Below are 12,892 nucleotides of genomic sequence, written 5' to 3'. Positions count from 1 at the left end.
TGCCTCTCTCCTCTCTCTCTCACTCCCTCCTCTCTGAGAGGAAGGCCTACTTTTTTTTCAGCTCTCTGCCTGCAAGGATCACATGACCCTCCAGGCAGCAAGTTCTGTTTTCCAGACAAAGCCGCCACTGCCTGTTGTTACATTTGTTGCCTTTTGCAAACAACAGTCCATCATGAGTCTGTGAGCTCTCTGCAAAAGCTACTGCAAAAATTCTGTGTTTTAAAGTGTTTGTGTGTGACCTGCTCTAGCAAACCTTTCCCAATTTATCTTCCAAACACCTCTATATACTCTGTCACAGTACCTTGATGATGGGCTCAAACCCGAAACTTCGGTTATGTACTTTTACTTTTCCTATATAAAGGACACGGTTTGACCTGCTGAGTTTCTCCAACATCGTGATTCGACATCAACCATGGTGTCTACTGACTTTTGTGTTTTACTCCTTGCAGACAGTGGCAGATTCGAACCTGGGTTCCTGACACTGTTATAACGTTCCGCTAACCGTACTGCTCAACATTGAGCAGTCAATCTGTTTCGAACTCACTTCCCTGAATGAATAAGTAGGCCGATCAGTCAATGGATCCATGACAGCTTCCAGCTCAGTCAACACAACAGTCTTGTTTATCCTCTTCTTTCTTCTGCAGGCCCAGCAGCATGGTTTTTATTTTCTCACATGCACATCATCCCTCTTTTGGCCCTTCTCCACACTCAGAGATAACTTCCTCCCGCAATGTTGAGATGCTGGTGGAAGCTGAGACTCCGATGGGGTGGGGGGGAGGAGGGGAGAGGAAGAACATGTCTGCCACAGGGAGAGCTTGCCAGCCTCACTGGGCTGGCTCCGGAAGTCAGGACCAAATCGGGGTTGCAGGAGAATCCAGCTGCTGTGCCATTGTGCAATCACTGTGCTGCCATACTGCCATAAGTCAGGGCTCCTCAGTTATGAGACGAACGCCCTGCTTCTTTGGTTATCATGCTTTGAGTTTTATAATACTAATGCACGATCAAGATACAAACTTGAAAAAGTTGCCTCTCAGCCCCTTCTTAAATCCCCTCTCATTTGAAATGTCTGCCTTCTAATAAAAAAAACACAATGTTGGAGAAACTCAGCAGGTCGAACCTTTACTTTATAGAGCAACGGGAAAGATGCAGAACTAACATTGTGGGCTTAAGCCCTCGATAAAGGACACTGTTGAGGCCCTTCCTCAAACTGCTGAGTTTCTCCAGCATTGTGTTTTTACTTCAACCTCGGTGTGTGCAGACTTTCGTGTTTTACGTTTGCCATCTATCCCTTGAACCATCTCCCGTCGGAAAAAGACGGTGAATGTTCACATTAACCATGACACTCGTGATTTTATGAATCTTTATCAGGTCACCCCTCAGCCCCCTACACGCCAGGGAACAAAGACCTAACCCATTGGAACATAAGAAACATAAGAGCAGGAGCGGAAGTAACCTCCACCATTTAATATAATCACGGATTCTCTGACTCTGGCCTCATCTCCACCTACTTTCCTTTTCCCCAAAATTTTAATTCCTGACCTGTGCAAAAATCTGTGTCTTAAATATATTTCATAAGGCAACCTATAACGCTTACTTGGGCAGAAAATTCAAGAGATTCATTCCTCTCTGAGAGGAGCAGTTCCTCCTCATCTCTGTCCTAAATCTACTCCCCAAAATCTTAAGGCCATGATCCCAAATTCTCATCCCACCTATTTGTAGAAACAATGTTATAACCTTATAACAATTACAGCACAGAAATAAGCCAGTTCGTCCATTCTAGTCCAGACTGAACATCTTCCACCTAGCCCCATTGACCAACACCCGGCCCATAACCTTCCATACCTCTCTCGTCCATATACCTATCCAACTTTTCCTTAAATATTAAAATCCATGTATCTACCACTTCAACCGGAAGCTCATTCCACACTCCCACCACCCTCTGAGCAAAGAAGTTGTCCCTCATGTTTTCGTTAAACTTTTCTCCCTTCAATTTCAATCTATGTCCTCTTGTTTGAATCTCCCCCACTCGCAATGGAGAAAGTCTGTCCACATTGACTCTATGTGTCCCCCTCATAATTTTAAATACCTCAATCAATTCACCCCTCAATCTTTTACGGTCCAAGGAATAAAGTCTCAGCCTGCTTAACCTTTCCCTGAAACTCAAATCTCTCTGAATCTTGCCTCTCCTCATAATTTTATTTTTCTTCGAGATCCTCTCTCATTCTTGTGAATTTCTGCAATCTCTCCTTATAAGTTACCCCCTCATCTTTGGAATCAATCTAGCGAACTTCCTCTAAGGCTAGTGTATCCTTTCTCGAGTCAGGAGACCCGAACTTCAAGCCGTACCCCAGCTACAGTGTTACTAGTACCCTGAGGAGTTGCAGCTCTTAAATTCAATCCCTAGCAGTGAAGGCCCACATTCCATTTGCCATCTTGATCACCTGTGACAGCTGTAAACCTAGTGGCCTCTGTCAGCATGGTCGAGCATGGGCACTGCTCCTCTGGTATCACAGATAAAAGCTGGAGTGGCCTCTCCAGGGCAGAGTTGATATGGATATCCGTCTTTGCCCATGAAGTGGGACTTTCTCTCCCCCCCCACCACCCCCTCCCCACCTCCATGCCAATAACAGATCCAAAGAAACACCAAAGTTGACACAGTTTGGTGCCTGCAGCATCACAGGAGTTACCGGGCCGGTGCTGGGTACAGCAGTCAGCCCCCTTCCCGACTCCGAATCCGGATCTTCCTTAGGGTTTACTCCCAGAGCCGTGACTGCGTGTAGCCACAAGGCAGCGGAAGTTTGAAATCAGTGTTTTCCCTCCCCTAGACGAGTTACCATCCGTGGGTAGTGAGCCCCATCTGCCCGGAGCAACTGGTTTTGAGGTGCCAGTGGTCCGCCTTTGCCCCTTCAGTGGGAGCTCGTCCCCACCACCACCCTTCGGCTATGACAACCTTAAAGCAGGCCAACCTTTTGCGATTCATGCACAAGCACTCCCAAGTCCTTCTGCACAGCAGCAGGCTGCAATCCTTCACCATTTATGGGCAGCAAGGGCTCATGGGAGAGAAGGGCCTGTTACGTCTATGTTTTTAAAATTTAAATAATAATCTGGTCAATAATTTTTTTCTTCCAAAGTGGATGACCAGCTAGCTGCCAGATAATTAACCTATCTCTATCTCTGCTCACTCTGTATCCTCTACACAATTTGCTTTTCCATTCAATTTAGTTTCATCAGAAAACTTAGATAGGCTACACGTGGTTCTCCCTTCCATATTGTTATTGTATAACCTGAACAGTTGTATCCCCAGCACCGACCCCTACGGCACTCTGCTCACCACTGAATACATTCCCCCTAGCACCAAACATCTTTTATTGCATAGATAAGTCTTTTATGCATCACCTTATCGAAATACACAGCATCTACCTAATTCCCGATGCTCCTTATATCCTGAAAGAACTACAGTGAATTTGTAAAACAGGTCATGATTCCATAGTGTATCTTCCTGTCCGCTCTCTCCCGATAAATCAAACCCTACTTCTGACATCCTGTCGATCATCTTCTGCACTCTTTCTTGCTCTGTTACACAATCGGTGAAAATATCTTGCAATGATAGGAAATTCTTCAGTAAATATCTGTGCTCATGTGAAATCTTCTTTGAAAACAGTATGGGCATATTATCAGATCATTTTGGCCCACAAGCCCATGCTACCTAATTACACCCAATGAACCGACAATCCCCGGTAGGTTTTGAAGGGTGGGAGGAAACTGGAACCCCTGGAGGAAATCCACACAGACAGCTCCTTACAGACAGCTCCGGATTCGAACCCCAGTCCCGATCACTGGCGCTGTAGCGGTATTACCCTAACCAGTGCATCAACCTGCCACCCTCTGTCACGCTGCTCGAGCTCCCAGCAATCAGTAACGGGGACGTCTGCCTCTTCACAGGATGCCCGGCACGCTGCAGAAGAGGAGATCTACACCAAGCTGAACCAGAAGATTGACCAGTTCCTCCAGCTAGCTGACTACGACTGGATGAGAGTGGAATCTAATGGACATGCCAGTGACTACTTGGTTGACCTAATTGCGTTCCTGCGGAGTACGTTTGCCGTCTTCACGCACTTGCCTGTGAGTACAAATATTCATGTGCCTCGACTGCACATCATGGGGAATCAGTCGCTCTCTGTTCGACCTCCCCTTGTGGTGAAGGCAGTTCTGTTTGGGAGTGACATAGTGTGGGAAGGGCAGACCTCAAAGGAGTGATGGACTTTCAGAGGGGAGTACCAAGGGAGTGTCACATAAGAATAGAAGAACATAAATTTGAAATTTTTAAATTTAAATTTAGACATACAGCACAGTTTCAGCCCACGAGTCCATGTCGCCCAATCTACACCTCATTAACCTACACTTCTGGTATATTTCAAACGGTGGGAGGAAACCCACACAGACACGGAGAACTCCTTACAGACCGTGCAGGATTCGAACCCCATTCCTGATCACTGGCGCTGTAAAGGCGTTGAGCTAACTACAATGCTAGTTGTACTGCCCCAGAAATAGGATCAGGAGTAGGCCATGGGAGGGGCAGTACTCGGGAGGGGGGTGTCAGACTGTGACAGGGACAGTTTTGTGAGAGCTCTGCAGTGCGGGAGGCGCAGGTCATTGGATGTATTTAAGAAAGAGATTGATGGGTTTTCGATTAGCCAGGGCATCAAAGGTTTTTGAGAGAAGGCCGGCGAGTGGGGCTGAGTGGGAAAATGGATTAGCTCATGATTAAATAGTGGGCAGACTCGATGGGCTGAATAGCTTATTTCTGCTCCCATGTCTTATTGTTGACAGAGCTCCGGAATGTGGTAGGGGAAGTACTGGGATGGGGGGGAGGGGTGTCATGCTGTGGAGGGGCAGTGCTGAGGGAATTATATACTTTCAGAATGCGAATATTGAGTGCGTGTCACACTCTGGGAGGGGCAGCACTGAGGGAGTGTCACAGTGGGAGGGGTGTGACACACTGTGGAAGGGGCAGTACTGATGTGTGGTTGATGACGAACAGCGTGTTTTAATTTGATGTGCAACACTGTGTAATAGAGAGGCGATCGTAATTACTGCCTCCTCATGGTTTTGTTGCCACATGTTATGGTGGTTTTTGGTTTTAGTTGTTGCTCTGTGTGTGTTTTATATTTGTAATGTTGTAGTTGAATAAAGTTTGTATGTTTATATTAAAAAAAGGGGCAGTCCTGAGGTTGTTCCACACAGTGAGAAGGGCAGTACTGAAGGAATGAGGCGCTGTCAGAGGGGCAGTACTGAGCCATAGAGACATACCGGACTGGACCAGACCTTTTGGCCCAACTTGTCCATTCCGATCATACCTATTTGAAAGAGTCTCATTTGCCTGGGTTTGGTCCACATCCCTCTAAACCTCTCCAGTCTAAATTCCTGTTCAGACAAATTTTAAATGTTGTAATTATATCTGTCTCTCACTTCCCCTGGCAGCTCATTCCAGATACCCAGCACCTTCTGTGTGAAAAAGGGGTCCGTTTGAAATCTTTCTTCTCTCAGCTCAAACACTGGGTAGCACGGTTAGTATAGCCTTTACAGTGCCAGCGATCGGGACTTGGGTTCGAATCCCACGCTCTCTGACAGGAGTTTGTACGATCTCCCCGTGCCTGTATGGGTTTTTTTCTGGAGGCTCCGGTTTCCTCCCACCATTCAAAATGTACCAGGGATGTATGTTAATTGGATGTAGATCTAAATTTAATTTCTTTTTATAAAGCCTACCTCCTAGTTTTTGTCTCCACCTGCCCTGGACAAAAGTCTGTGACCATGGCCTTATCAATGATATTTGTGATTTTATAAAGACCCTCGCCTGCCTCCCACATTCCAGGGAGAAGAGTCCCAACCCACAACTCAAGCCCTCCTTGGGAACATCCTTGTGAATGTTATTTTGCACCTTTTCCAGCTCATTGGTATTTTTCCTGTGGCTGGGTGTCCAGAACTGCACCAGCACTGGGACGCCAAGCTGATGGATGTTAAATATCCCACGGCTCTCAGATTCGTGGAGTGAATCCCAGCCAAAGTCTCTCGCAACGTCAACATTAAACCTTGGCCGCCTCCCCCTGCGTTGTCCCCAAGCCCTCCCCTCCCACCTCCACTGTTCCCACCAAGCCCTGCTCCGTTATGTTGGACTTCAGCACGGTACACAAGCAGACTGATCACGTTGCTGCTAACAGCAGCTGAGTTTCCCCTTCATTACCACCCCCTCACCACGTTTCTAAGAGTGCGTCATTGCCTGTGTAATGCTTTGGAAATGTCCAGAAATGGTGAATGACACCAGATCTGTTTGAGACTTTATTTTCGAACTGCTCCATCCAGGATGGAAGCCCTGTGATTGTTTTTACAGGTGCTGAGTGAAATGAGTTTCAGGGCGTTTTGATCCTGTTGGCACAGGTTGGAAGCAGAAGGCTGCCCTTAATTAAACCTCCAAACCGCTCCTCCCTCCGTTTGGAGCTTGACCTTTGAATCGCAGCCATCCTTGCAGTCGTTGAGCAAGGCTGCTGCCAGGGGAACTGCCAAACTCTGGGTGGTTCTGCTGGGAATGCTCCCTGCCCTCGAATCTGCAGAAAAGTCCCTTCACCACATCAGGAAATGGTGAATGGGAGGGTGAGGTAAAGTCATCATGTCTACGCTGGGAAAGGAGTGGGCCGGAGATAGCATCATCCCTTTAGCTCTGCTGCTTGGCTGATGAATATTCACTGGAAACGTTTCAGTGGAAATAATGAATATTTTTTAAAAAACAAGCAGATTCTTTATTTGGTGGGGGGGGGGGGGGGAAATCATTTGTTTACTGTTAGAGAGTTTTGAGTAAGAAACATTGAGGTTTATTGCAAGAAAAGTAGAGGGCCATGGGTGTGAGGTGGGGAAAAATGAGATTGTTGTTGAGTAGGTTTATGTCGATGAGCACAACGTTGTGGGCTGAAGGGTCTGTTTGGTGCTGCAATGTTCTATGATCTAGGTACAATGAATGACGGCTCTTTTACGAGAACGAAAGAGCTTGCTTTTTTGTCTTACCTTTCACGGCTTGTCCCAAACAAAGTTCCTTATGGTACGTGGCATACAGATGTGTTGGGAACCAAATGGCAAATGGCAAGACCCCACATGCAGCCACTAAGTGGAGTGGCACTAAGACCTCCGTATGCTACAGGGATTATCCGCACAAGTCAACATCAGCCCTTGAACTCTGAATGGTGGGGTCAGAAGAGCTCTGGGGGAATAGGAGGAATCAGATGTTTCAATCCCTCGCATCCAATAAATGGTTTAAGCACAGCATCAACTTTCCACTTTCCCCACATGTTTCTGATTAAGAGTGTGAAGTGTTAGCTGGCAGAGGTTTGCCTCGATTCTTCGAGCAGCCTGGCCGCCCAGGCAGTAGAGACTATGGACGTGTTGCCTCGTTTGATGCTGGGCGTCCCCCAACAGTGCGACATTCTCACTGTACTCCACTGAAACTTCAACATAGATTAAGAGCTTGAGCTTCAGAGTGAAGCCCAAGGCACTTCACCATGAGAGCCCTTCACTTATGCCAATGCTTCCAATCCCAGGACTAAAATAATTTGCTTTTCCAATTCCTTCTTTCTTTTGAACGCTGCGCTGCTCTGTTCGGAAGCTGCGGTGGGAATTTGCCAAGCTGAGCTGATTGAATGGAGCAGGTTTATTGGAGAAGGCTTTTCAACGCTGAATGTCATTAACAAGCCAGATCTGAGAAGGGCTCCGCATACTGATTCTAAACATCCAGAACATTTTCACCTGGATCCCATTTAACTTTGCAACAAAGAGTTTGGAGTATAGAGTACTGCAGAGGCATAGTGGAGAAACCGCCCTTCGGCCATCTCGTCCATACTGACCAGCTTTTCTACCCAAGCAAGCCCCATTTGCCTACATTGGGTGGCACGGTTAGCGTAGCGGTCGGCGCAACGCTATTACAGCGCCAGCAACCCGGGTTCAAATCCGACGCTGTCTGCCAGGCGTTCTCCCCACGTCTGCATGGGTTTTACCCAGGTGCTCTGGTATCCTCCCACCCTTCAAAATGTTGTAGGTCAATTGGGTGTAATTGGGCGGCACGGGCCCATGGGCCTGATACGGTGCTGAAACTTTTCCATCCATGTATCTGGCTAAATGGCTTATAAATGTTGTATTTGTACCTGCCCCTATTTTTTACATAAAAGTTTATTCAAGCCACAAACAATGACAAAACACAAATACAGCTAAACATGCAATTAATATTGTTGGAAGTTCGCAGGAGGTGGTAAGTCAACACTGCCCCTCTGTTACATACAATTTCCATTTTCATATTAAAAATCCCATTGTTCCTTTCTAGGACACACTCGATCCTGGGGGATGGGGGGGAAGGGTGTCCCACTGTTCCCGAAATTCGCCCACTGTCCCCCTCGGATACGGCGTGCTCCCACTCTAACGATATGGGGGCCTAGGTGTAACTCCGAAAGATGGGCAGGCGGACAGCTCACCCTGATCTCTCGACTGACCCCTATCACCCTCTGTTTGATGAAGGTAACTCTTTTAAATCTTTCCCCTCTCACAAATCAGTGCCTTCTCGATTAAGATTCCCCTATCCTGGGGAAACAATGTGACTATTTACCTGATCACTTCCCCTCACTATCTTATAAAGCACTCAAAAGTCACGCCCTCAGCCTCCTACACAGTCCAGGGAGGGAAGTCCCAGTTTATTCAGCCTCTCCTTATAATTAAAGCCTACCAGTCTCAGTAAGGTTCTCGCAAACCTTTGCTGCACCCTTTCCAGCCTAATGAGAGAACTGTATTCAATACTCCAAGTCTGGTCTTACCAGCATCTTGTACGGTTGTGCAAGACTGTGGTTATTGTGCTATTTCAACCTTTCTCAACAGGGATCACAGCACATTTCAGGAGGGCCGCAGGCTGAAATCGTAAAATATTTTTCATGTTTTTTTATGTAGTCGGTAGGAGAGAAGTACTGAAGAAACCAACTAAACTTGGCTGCTTCTCAGGGAAGTGGACTCTGCTCAGAGTCCTAAGGGGGACACAGCCCAAAATAGGTTGAGATTGGCTGCCATAAATGATGAAGGCAAGGGTGCCAAATGCCTTTCTTTACCACCCTGCCTACCTGTGTCGCCAATTTTATGGAACTGCTGTCTCTCTGCTCTATATCTCTCCAGTGCCTAACCATTCACTGTGTCCTGGGTAAAATCACAATATCCTGTGGATGCTGTGGTTAAGTGAAAAAAAACACAAATGCTGGAGAAACTCAGCAGGTCAAACAGTGCCTTTATATAGCAAAGGTGAAAATACATCACCAACATTTCGGCTTGAGCCCTTCATCAAGGGGTGGGGGGGACATGAGAGATGTCTGAAGACATCCACCACCCCTTGATGAAGGGCTCAAGCCGAAATGTTGGTGATGTATTTTCACCTTTGCTATATAAAGGCACTGTTTGACCTGCTGAGTTTCTCCAGCATTTGTGTGTATTTTCATTTATTGTGTCCTGCTCTTCAACCAAAGTGCAACACCTTGAATTTATCTTCGTTAAATTCCATTCCTTGGCCCACTTTTCAAGTTCATTTAGTTAACATATAACAATTACAGCACGGAAACAGGCCATTAGGCCCTTCCAGTCCGCTCCGAACCAAACACCCCTTTCTAGTCCCACCTCCCTGCACAATGCCCATAACCCTCCATCTTCTTCTCATCCATATACCTGTCCAACCTTTTCTTAAATAATACAATTGACTCCGCCGCCACTATTTCTCCCGGAAGCTCATTCCACACGGCTACCACTCTCTGAGTCAAGAAGTTCCCCCTCATGTTACCTCTAAACTTCTGCCCCTTAATTCTTAACTCATGTCCTCTTGTTTTAATCTTTCCTCCTCTTAACGGAAATAGTCTATCCACATCCACTCTGTCTATCCCTTTCCTAATCTTAAATACTTCTATCAAATCCCCTCTCAACCTTCTACGCTCCAAAGAATAAAGACGTAATCTGTCCAATCTCTCCCTATACTCTAGATGCTTAAACCCAGGTAACATTCTGGTAAGCCTTCTCTGCACTCTCTCCACTCTGTTTATATCCTTCCTATAATTAGGCGACCAGAACTGCACACAGAACTCCAAATTAGGCCGCACCAACGTCTTCTACAATCTCAACATCACCTCCCAACTCCTATATTCCATGCAATGATTGATAAAGGCCAGCATACTAAAAGCCTTCTTCACCACCCTATTCACGTGAGTTTCTACCTTCAGGGAACGATGTACCGTTACTCCCAAATCTTTCTGCTCTTCTGTATTCCTCAATGCTCTCCCATTTACCACGTATGTCCTGTTCTGATTCTTCTTACCAAAATGAAGCACCTCACACTTATCAGCATTAAATTCCATCTGCCATTTTTCAGCCCACTTTTCTAAGCAGCCCAAATCCCTCTGCAATCCTTGAGGAGATGTGACCCTGTTCTGATCTCAGATAATTTTCATCCTTCTTCGTGTCCCAGCTCTGCTAACATTACCTCACATTACCTCATATTTTCCAATCCAGGCAACATCTTGGTAAATCAGTGCGCCCTCTCCATGGCTTCCACATCCTTCCTCTAATGAAGTGACCAGAACTAAACACAATATTCTTAAGTGTGGCCTCACCAGAGATCGCAGAGTTGAAACCTCTCAACTCTTGAACTCAATCCCCTGACTAATGAACCCCGACATCCAATAGGCCTTCTTAACTATCCTATCGACCTTAAGAGATATATGGAATTGGACACGAAGGTCCGTCTGTTCATCCACACTGTTTAGTATCTGACCATTCCCACAATGTTCCAGGACAGAGATGCATTCACTTGACTATTGTTCCATCGCTTCAGGGAAGACAGAATAGAGTTGATCTAAAGTGACTGTAATGGTCTTAGATTGGGTTGCATGGGACATTGATGGAATTAAAAATACACAGCTCTGAAAATGCATCCATCAACACAGGAATTACTAATAGGTAGAGATAGAAACAATAGCTCAATTATCAGGTTGTTGACCTTCCATCAAAACATTTTTTTTTCCCCCTTTGTTGAAGTTCAAAACATGCAAAACTAGAACTAGGGGATGCATCCACAACGTCCGAGGGAGTAGATTTAGGACGGAGGTGAGGAACTGCTTCTCCCAAGGGTCGTGAATTTGTGGAATTTTCTGCTCTCTGAAGCTGTAGAAACTGCCTCATTAAATGCAGTTAAGGCACAAATCAGTCAATTTTTTTGCATTAAGGGAGAATTATGGGCTATGGGGAATAGGTGGGTAGGTGGAGCTGAGTGAAACAGAAAGTCTGCGGATGCTGTGATTGTAGTAAAAACACATCGAAATGCTGGAGGATCTCAGCCGGTCCAATAAAAAGCAAAGGTACATTGCCAACGTTTCGGGCCTGAGCCCTTCTTAAGCAGAATGAGCCAGAAGCAGGAAATCTCAGATGGTCTCAAAATTCAGTCAGTGCTGGCCGGGGGAGGAATCTAGACCAACAAAAGGATATGATAAGGGAGTGTTATGTTTGTATGAAAGGAGAAAGGGAAGGGAGAAAGGGAAGGGAGAGACAGAGCTGGGGGAAAACGACGAGAGGAGAAGTGAGATGGGTGGGGAATTTAATGAAAGCCAGAGAAGTTGATATTAATGTCTTCTGGTTGGAGGGTGCCCAGTAGGAAGATGAGGTGTTATTCCTCCAATTTGCAGGTGGTCTGCATGGACAGACATGTCAACAAGGGAATGGGATATAGGGAATTGAATGGGTAGCCACTAGGAGATCCATGCTATTCTGGGGAACAAAATTGAGGTGCTCAACAAAGTCTCCAAGAGCTCCCAGTCTCCGATGTAGAGGAGACCACAGCGGGAGCACCAGATGCAGTAGATGGCCCCTGCAGATTCACTTGGAAGGACTGTTTAGGGCCGCAAATGATGGTGAGCGAGGAGATATGAGCGCAAGTGGAGCATCTCTTGGGATTACGAGGTAGATCCCATGTGGACGATGGTGGGGAGAGAAGAGTGGACAAGGGAGGGTGTGGTCCCTGTGGAAAGCAGAGAGGGAAAGAAAAGGGAATATGTGTCTAGTGGTCAGATCACGCTGTAAGCGGAAAGGGCAGAGGGGGATGTATTGAATGCGGAGGCTGGTGGGGTGGTAGGTGAGAATGAGAGGAATTCTGTCCTTGTGTGTGGTGGTGGAGGGGGCTAGGGCAGATGTGTGGGTAATGGAGGATATACGGGTGAGGGCCAAGTTAATGGTGGAAGCAGGAATGCCATGTTGTTTGAAAAAGAAGGACATCTCTGATGATCTGCCATGGAAGTCTTAATCCTGGGTGCAAAAGCAACGGAGATGGAGGAATTGAGAGAATGGAATGGAATCCTTAGAGGGGACAGGGTGGGAAGAGGTGTAGTTGAGGTAGCTGTGGGAGTTGGTGGGTTTGTAGAGGATGTGTTCTGAGATGGAGACAGAGAGATTGAGGAAAAGAAGAGTTTTGCTAGAGATGGACCAAGTGGATTTGAGGTCAGGGTGAAAGTTGATGAAGTCAACGAGTTCATCGTGGGTACACGAGGCAGCATCAAAGTGTTCATCAATGAGGCAGAGGTGATTCCATGGCCAGATCAGCCATGATCTTACTGAGTGGCAGAGCAGGCTTGATGGGCCAAATGGCCGACCCCTGCTCCTGTTCCTAATATTCTGATGTAAACCAAGAGAAACCAAAATCATTAAGGAAAACAAAGGTAAAAGCTTCATTAAAAACCCCTGGCAAAGAGAGGACTAGATCTCTTCAATGTGGGCCTTCCTATAAAATCACAAGACATAGGGGCAGAAATATGCTCTTCAGTCCATCGTGGCTGCCCCGTCATTC

The 12,892-nt window shown here is 46.5% G+C and overlaps 1 protein-coding gene across 7 annotated transcripts in view; it reads left to right on the top strand.

Annotated features, from left to right (window-relative positions):
* The window catches only part of exoc6b (exocyst complex component 6B), an 866,329-nt gene that overhangs the window by 592,684 nt on the left and 260,753 nt on the right, over positions 1 to 12,892 (top strand). For all 7 annotated transcript variants that reach the window (XR_011353246.1, XM_069923433.1, XM_069923435.1 and 4 more), the window contains exon 18: positions 3,943 to 4,122. Coding sequence is in view for 6 of the 7 variants with exons in the window: in XM_069923433.1 (XP_069779534.1) it covers positions 3,943 to 4,122 (180 nt within the window). In the remaining variant the exon portion in view is untranslated. The remainder of the gene's footprint in view (positions 1 to 3,942; positions 4,123 to 12,892) is intronic.

Source organism: Narcine bancroftii, chromosome 3 (assembly GCF_036971445.1).
Source record: "Narcine bancroftii isolate sNarBan1 chromosome 3, sNarBan1.hap1, whole genome shotgun sequence".
Taxonomy (NCBI): Eukaryota; Metazoa; Chordata; class Chondrichthyes; order Torpediniformes; family Narcinidae; genus Narcine; species Narcine bancroftii.
Note: the sequence above shows the minus strand (reverse complement) of the source record. Positions and strands in the feature narration are given on the sequence as shown.